Source organism: Rhopalosiphum padi, chromosome 2 (genome assembly GCF_020882245.1).
Source record: "Rhopalosiphum padi isolate XX-2018 chromosome 2, ASM2088224v1, whole genome shotgun sequence".
NCBI lineage: Eukaryota > Metazoa > Arthropoda > Insecta > Hemiptera > Aphididae > Rhopalosiphum > Rhopalosiphum padi.
The window spans coordinates 36,404,692-36,412,748 of record NC_083598.1 but is presented as its reverse complement, the minus strand read 5'-3'; the positions used below and the strand labels follow the sequence as shown (position 1 = coordinate 36,412,748).

Here is an 8,057-nt window from a genome sequence, read left to right as displayed (position 1 = left end):
ATCACATAAATTATAATACAAATTTTAAAATGTACAAATTGTTTTGTAATTTGTTTTGTTTTTATCATTAGATAAAATTATTTTATTTCAGAACGTGTTAAATAAAAATAAACTAAAAATTCAAAATGTTGATTAAAATTTAGAAAAAAGTACTTATTAACAATGGATATTGAGGTGATGAATATAATATACAAGGTGATTCTTTTATCATGAAGCACTCATTATTTCAAAAATTATTCATGTTTTTAAAAACATTTTTTTACATAGTTTCAAGTTATTAAAAAATCAATGTTTTTTTAAAAAGTTATATTTTTTAATATTTTTTTGTTTTTTACTTTTTTGAATAACATAGAATTTTAATTTCATATACCAAAGCAGAATAATTTTTTGAGTATTTTGATACATAAAAATCGAATTTAAGGCGAGTAATTTATGAGTTATAGTATTCGAAGTTTAGACAAGCGAAGTAGTGGACAAACATTTGCAGGATAACTCGTACTACTCCACTCCGTGCATCTAAACTTTAAATATTTTTAACTCATAAACTATTCGCCCTAAATTCGATTTTTATGTATCAAAATACTCAAAATATTCTGCTTTGGAATATGAAACTAAAACTATGTTATCATTCAAAAAAGTAAAAATATTAAAAATATGATTTTTTAACAACTTGAAACAATGTAAAAAAATATTTTCAAAAACACGAATACTTTTTGAAATAATGAGTGGTTTATGATAAAAGAATCACACTGTGTACTAATATCATTTTTTTTATGAATTTTCAACTTGCACAAAACTTGAATATATAAGAAAATTATTTAATATTGAGAGGATGCCAGGCGTAGTATTTGTTATTTCTCTCTAACCCACCTACAACCGTACAACATAGCAAATTTTACATTCACAATAATGACTATAACCATATTAATTTCTTAAATTAGAGTGAAATGACGTCTTATAAAATTTATAGTTAAAAACATTATTTAGGGCATCTCATAAGCGAGTTAAAAATATTTTAAAATTGTAAATTGTTTATACATCCTAACAAACTCATAACTTGCTTTAAAATTAAAATATAATAAAACACTTATGAGATGCCCTAGATAATGTTCTTAACTTTAAATTTTATAAGAGGTAATTTTGCTCTAATTTGAGAAATTAATATGGTTCTAGTCATTATTGTGAACATAACATTTTTCATGTTGCGTGTGGGTCAGAGAGAGAAAACAAACAATATGCCGACATCCTTTTAATTGATATTAGTAAAATATATAACCTTCATAACTTGGAACAACTAAACTATTAAATACTAGTCCACTCACGATTTTCGTTGTTTATTTTAAACAGTTATATTTTTATGATAGAAGTGATTAAACGTTTTGCAAATAATTAAAAAAGTTACGATAATTTGAAGTTTACTGTTTTGACAGGTTTTACTTGCAGTATAGCTTCAATAGTTATTTGAATTTTTAGTTCTTGTGGTTTGTAATAATTTAAACTTCCCAACTTAAATTTTGACTACATTACTCAAAATTTACTTGGAAACTAGAAATTTAAAATTAGAAATCAGTATATGAATTTGTTTTACAATGATATGTGTGTTTTTTTATGCCTGAAGTTGGAGATAGTATCAATTAGATCTAATTCACAACTGTTTTTATAGAAATCATCCTTAAAATTGAATAAGTTTTTAGCTCCTAAAAGTGACATTAACAGACAGACAAAAAAAACGTTATTATTCTATCTAATATCTATTTATCTTTTTACTCAGTATCTATTAGATAGTGAAAAATAATTTTTTTGAATAGGTTTATAAATAAAAAAATAAAAGTGTTTAAGCGATTTTTATCAAACTTGACACAGAATAAACACTCAACATGTTCAACATTGAACATACTATCATCTCAACATAGGACAAAACCACTTCAATGCTGCATAAAACAAGAATGTCATATTAAATATTATATAACAATATAATGATTATTTGAACTCCAACCAGTGCCGGCCTGGGATGGTTTTCGGGGCAGAATTTTGCGGGGCTACCAAGAGGATGTAGTACCTACATGTGTTATCTCCTTCTTACACACGTACAACATAGCAAATTTTCGTTCATCAGTTTCAATATAGTACTGTTAGTTTTGATATTAGAGATTAGAGTGAACTGACTTATTATACAATATATAATTTAAAGGTAAGATTATTATCCAGGGCCCCACATAGCCTTTTATTGATATTATTATTTTTAAGTAAGTTATATTTTTGAAACTGCACATTTTAAAATGACCTATTCATATTTTATTTATCTTTATTATTTACTGTTACAGTGCTATGGCATGACATACTCCCTTAAAAATTAACGATACCTCAGGGGCCAGGATAGAATGTTTGGAATAAAAATTGTGTATGTGATCGCTAACTGCAGAAAGGAGAAGTCCACTTTTCCTTATTTTTCAGGAATGATAAAAAACTAAATGTTGACATGTTCCTTTTCTGTAATAAAGTGAAATTCCCAAACACTATATTTAGTGTTTGTATAGTCGGATTTGACTACTTTAGCATTCTTAAGCATCTGCATTCTGCAGTAAACGATGTATTTACGCGTGCTTAATGTGAAATGATAATAAAATCAAAACTGATAAAAATGGACTTGTTACCAATAGACCTTATACTATAGTATAAGGTATTAAGGTCTATGTTGTTTCCTTACTGCAGTTACCGGATTCATGTATTATTTTTATCCATCATGTTCAAATAATAGCCTATTGACTAGGAATGTCTTAATTTATTACCTGATATTCAAAAAAAACAACCAATATTAAAGTAGGTATAGTAAAATACTAATACACTTTGAAGTTTGAACGAACTAAATTATTTCTATAATGTACTTTGTAGTAAAAAAAAAGAAGTATTTACTTGTTAGTTGTTACATTGTAATAGATTATTAGTTAATACATTCACAATAAAAATTAATTAATGCATTTAATTCAAGACTTATGAAGTTATGAATATTAAATCTAATAATCAGTTATCGCTAAATAATTATTAATTATTATGGTCCTAATTTCTAATATTACATACACATATAAAAATATGTATCATAATATTATTATTATAACACTTTGTACCTACTTTGTAGCTTATATTATACTTTTTAATCTCGAATAGTACGATAGTTATTTGTTTATAAAATGTTTAAAGATTAATACATGAAGTCAAGTACAGAAACAATCAATTTTGACCAATCTGGAGATTGAATACCAACGATGAGTTGTCAGTCGACTTCACTAAATAAATGAGTCGTTGCGTGTAGACTCATGTCTCGTAGTTACCAACATATGGCAATTATCAAGGGGTAAACTATATACGGCTCTCGGTAAAGATCCAAATTTAAAGAATCAATATATAAATTGCAATTCTGAATTCACAATTTCACATCATTTACAAGTAAAAACTGTTACTTGTTTGATTCGTATTTCGTACTCCGTAAATCCGTTAAAGGCTCGATTGGCGCCGCGCCGCCGCCCAATCATCGCTACCGCGACTGATCGACCCGGTTTCAAAGACGATGTAAAAATCAAATTCCTTTGTTGTTACTCCGCGGTAACAGCTGTTTAACCGTTCTTCCAAGGTCTTGGCGCGCACTTTCGGTCCCGCTCCCACCGACCACCTACCGTTTACCATCCGCATCGCCCGTTTTTGTTTTTTATTTATTTACTCGGATAGTCGGATGTGATATTATGATTACGCTCTAGTGCGATATTCTTGCACGTTCTCCGCGCCGATCTCGCTGAAAACCAGTCGAATATAATCTGTTTTTTTTTTGTGTGCTCGTTCACAATATCGTCTCCACTACCAAAGCCGTCTGTCGTCTATACGTAGTACAGTTAAGTCGTAAGTATGTTATCCGCCACTCAACGTCCATCAGCTACATAGTACGCATGTTAATAATATTCCGTACTTAACCTTAAATGTCGTGTGTTCCAACTGTATATTTTTATTTTGTGGTATCACGGAAACTTTTATCTTGTACATCAATTCAATCGTTTGTCTATTCTTTGCACAGGTGCCGTAACCGATAGACATCAATCATGTCCAACACGCACAGAATGCGGTACAAAAACGAAGGCGTTGACTCAAAAGAGTTGCGTCGCAGGCGTGAAGAAGAAGGCATACAGTTGCGCAAGCAAAAACGAGACATTCAGTTATTCAAAAGGCGCAACATCAACGAGACTATTCAAAATGATGACTCTGATGTAAGTGTTATACGTTGTATAATTAAGACTTTCCAATATTAATACCAGTTAATTCTATAATCTAACTCAATAATTGAACGTATCTGTCATTTTAAAAGCTGTGAAGTAATGTTAACTATATCAAGTTTAATTATTAAAATATATTCTATATTATTTATTACTTTTTGTTTATACAGTATATAATTATTCAAATGTTTTTTTTAACACGGTTTACATAAAAGAGTTCATAAATTTCGAACCTACTTCTCTCGATTAATGTAAAATTAATGAAACCTTAATAATGTTTTTTATCTGCTCAACTTTGATATTTGATTCAATATTATTTTTAAACATACCTTTCACTTCTATACAATGTCTAAAATTATTGATAATAATTATCAATACCTAGTACCTAATTATAATTCCTGAGATTACAAATATTTATAGCTATTATTAATATATTTTATTAGGTACTAATGAGGTGGAATAATCATTTTCTGTAATTTTGTTTTGTATTTTTAATTAATATTTATATAAAATATATGTTATATGTTTTGTTAACATTTTCAAATGCTTATGTTTATAGGTGGTTTTACCTAGTGCTGTGACTGATTGGTCTAACATAAATGAAGAACTGCTTAAACATTTGTATAGCATTAATGAAGAAGATCAATTAAAAGCAACACAAAAGTTTAGGAAATTATTGTCATCTGAACCTAATCCTCCTATTGATGCTGTTATTAGTACAGGTGTTATTCCACGATTTGTTGAATTTTTGAAAAACACAACAAATAGTCATCTACAGGTATATAATTCAATATTTTTATTTAATAATGATATTGATTAGGCAATTCTTAATTCTTATATGTTTCATTTTTCTTAGTTTGAAGCAGCATGGGCCTTGACAAATATTGCTTCTGGAACATCAGAACAGACACGAAAGGTAATGGAGGCTGATGCTGTACCGGTATTCATATATTTGCTTGAATCACCACATGAAGATGTACAAGAACAAGCAGTTTGGGCTCTAGGAAATATTGCTGGTGATTCTCCTATGTGTCGTGATTATGTTTTGAACATGGGCATAATGAAGCCATTATTAAAGTAATAATTTTTATATAAATTTATCAACTGTAAAATATTATAAATGTATTCACCTAATTTAATTTTACCTATGCAAATATTTAGTAATTATCAACTTTTATTATACAGTGTCTCCCGTGAGGATTTATTCATTGCGATATCTCTTGAAATAATGAAGATATCATAATTCAACTTTTTAATAAGATTCACAGGGATGTTTCCAAAAATATTTTTTATCCAATTATTTTCAAAAACATTGAAGATAGCCATTTTTTAGAGTTAATTTTTGTTTTAATATTGACATTTCAATATTTTAATTTCATGAATCTCCTAATTTTTAATATTTTTTCTAGTTTTGAAAAAAATTGCTAATTATTTACGATAGTGGTATCGCATGTGGCCCGCGTGCTCATACAGCCGGCTTCTCGAAACTAAAAAAAAATATTAAAAATCAGGAGATTCGTGAAATTAAAATATTGAAACGTTAATATTAAAAGAAAAATTAACTCTAAAAAATGGCTATCTTCAATGTTTTTGAAAATAATTGAATAAAAAAATATTTTTGGAAACATCCCTGTGAATCTTATTAAAAAGTTGAATTATGATGTCTTCATTATTTCAGGATATATCACATTCTTATGTGCTGTTGAGGTCTTGGAAATATTAAACAATTCATTTTTGATCAGTAAAATCAATTTTATGTTAGATTTAATAAGTATAATACCTATATTGTATTGTATGGTGAATAAAATCGATTTTTTTCATTAAATTTATAGTAAAGTATTATCTATGACATCTCTTAGAAATTAATTGACATTTTGACTTTTAAGTGATTTATAACTCCATAAAATATTTACAATTTTAAAATAATCGTTTGGGGATTTTTTTCCAACAACATATATTATTTAAAAATCTGTTATCAGTTTAAATAAAAAAACTTTTTTAAAACAATTATATTTTTTATTATTATAATTTTTAATTTTTTTTTAGTTTTTAACATAAGTTTTTAATTTCATATTTTCTAGCAGAATATATTTTATAGTATTTTGATGTGTAAATATTGAAATTTTGTATTGTAAAATGTACTTTTGTATGTCATGACAACTCGTGCATGTATAGATGTCCTCTATTTATAATATTTATATATATTTTTTTATTTTATTAGGCTATTAAATAGTTGTTCACGTCTTTCAATGACTCGTAATTCTGTATGGGCTGTATCTAATTTATGTCGTGGAAAAGTACCCCCACCTGATTTCACTATGGTGTCACCAGCTCTGCCAGTTTTATCTGACTTGTTGAGTCATAATGATCCAGATGTACTGGCAGATACTTGTTGGGCTTTGTCATATTTATCAGATGGTCCAAATGAAAAAATTCAAGCAGTTATTGATGCTAAAGTTTGTCCAACTTTAGTTGAATTACTTATGTGAGTTATAAATTAATAAACAAGAATTAAATTATAAATAAATTCCATATCATTACTTTGTTATTTAAAGGCACACACAAAATAATGTTATCTCTGCTTCTTTGCGAGCTGTTGGTAATATAGTAACTGGCGATGATCTTCAAACACAAGTTGTTCTAAATTGTTCGGTCTTACCTTGCTTACTTACCTTGTTAGGATCACCAAAAGAAACTATTCGTAAAGAGGCCTGTTGGACAATTTCTAATATTACTGCTGGAAATAAAAACCAAATACAAGTGAGACATTTAATATTAAAAAGTTAAAACTAAAACACTGGTAGAATACATTTTATATTTATAGGCTGTTATGAATGAAAATATATTTCCTTCACTCATCAATATTATGGCAACAGCTGAGTTTAAGACAAGAAAAGAAGCTGCATGGGCAATAACAAATGCTACGTCTGGAGGAACCCAAGAACAAATTCAACATTTAGTCGAGCAAGTATGTATTGATATTTATAAATATTTTAATATTTTGTTATTTATTTTTCATACTTATGTTTTTAGAAATGTATCCCTCCATTGTGTGATCTCCTGACAGTCACAGATGTTAAAATTATCCAGGTGGCTTTGAATGGTCTAGAAAATATTCTTAAGTTAGGTGAACAATTAGCTAGACAAACTGGTGCTGTTAATCAGTATGCTGTTCTGCTAGAAGAATGCTATGGTCTAGACAAAATTGAATTTTTGCAATCACACGAAAATATTGAAATTTATCAGAAAGCTTTTGGAATTATTGAACGTTATTTTGGTTCTGAAGAAGATGATCCACGTGTTGCACCATCTGTACAAGAAACTGAACAGGGAATTGAACAGTATGATTTTAGGGATCAAAGTGTCCCTATGACTAGATTCCAATTCTAAGAACTGTTACAGGAAACATGATTTGATTTTTTTCAATTGTTTTGTTCATGATTCTTATTTGCACATACATTTTAGAAAACAAAAGAGACATTCTCTATCCTTTAAAGAACTTGTGACTGATTGCATTCAACTACTGGCATATTTCCGAAGACGATGAAATATTATTTGAACGACATTAATAAATTGGATTAATTCGACTAGTGTTTTTACATAATGTTATATTTTCTTTTTAATATTACACTCCTAAGAATCAAGTAATATTATATTAAAACAATTTTGCTTGAATAATAATATATTTGGTAATTGTTGTCACAAGTTATTCAGATAATAACTTAAAGTATGACTTCTTCAAACTACGTTAATCAATAATACAAAAATATATTTTGTACATAAATGAGATATGTGTAG

The 8,057-nt window shown here is 27.9% G+C and overlaps 1 protein-coding gene across 2 annotated transcripts; it reads left to right on the top strand.

Moving 5' to 3' along the window:
• The first annotated feature begins 3,688 nt into the window (after nucleotides 1–3,688).
• LOC132920446 (importin subunit alpha-7) lies at nucleotides 3,689–7,863 on the top strand. Of its 2 annotated transcripts, none has more exons than XM_060982848.1 (8): nucleotides 3,689–3,895; nucleotides 4,064–4,253; nucleotides 4,819–5,037; nucleotides 5,116–5,336; nucleotides 6,481–6,744; nucleotides 6,815–7,019; nucleotides 7,084–7,227; nucleotides 7,293–7,863. In XM_060982848.1, exons 2-8 carry the CDS (start codon nucleotides 4,089–4,091, stop codon nucleotides 7,647–7,649), a joined length of 1,575 nt encoding a protein of 524 aa, XP_060838831.1. In that variant the 5' UTR covers nucleotides 3,689–3,895; nucleotides 4,064–4,088; the 3' UTR covers nucleotides 7,650–7,863. The 2 variants fall into 2 exon arrangements, with proteins under 2 accessions (XP_060838831.1, XP_060838830.1); XM_060982847.1 differs by having other exon boundaries at nucleotides 3,690–3,891.
• Nucleotides 7,864–8,057: the final 194 nt, after the last annotated feature.

Bases quoted from the DNA above. Each gene is read 5' to 3' on its own strand.
- LOC132920446 (XM_060982848.1), top strand. From the start codon at position 4,089: ATGTCCAACACGCACAGAATGCGGTACAAAAACGAAGGCGTTGACTCA. The intron at 4,254-4,818 runs GTAAGTGTTATA...TTATGTTTATAG, and splicing joins TTCAAAATGATGACTCTGAT to GTGGTTTTACCTAGTGCTGT. The intron at 5,337-6,480 runs GTAATAATTTTT...TTATTTTATTAG, and splicing joins ATAATGAAGCCATTATTAAA to GCTATTAAATAGTTGTTCAC.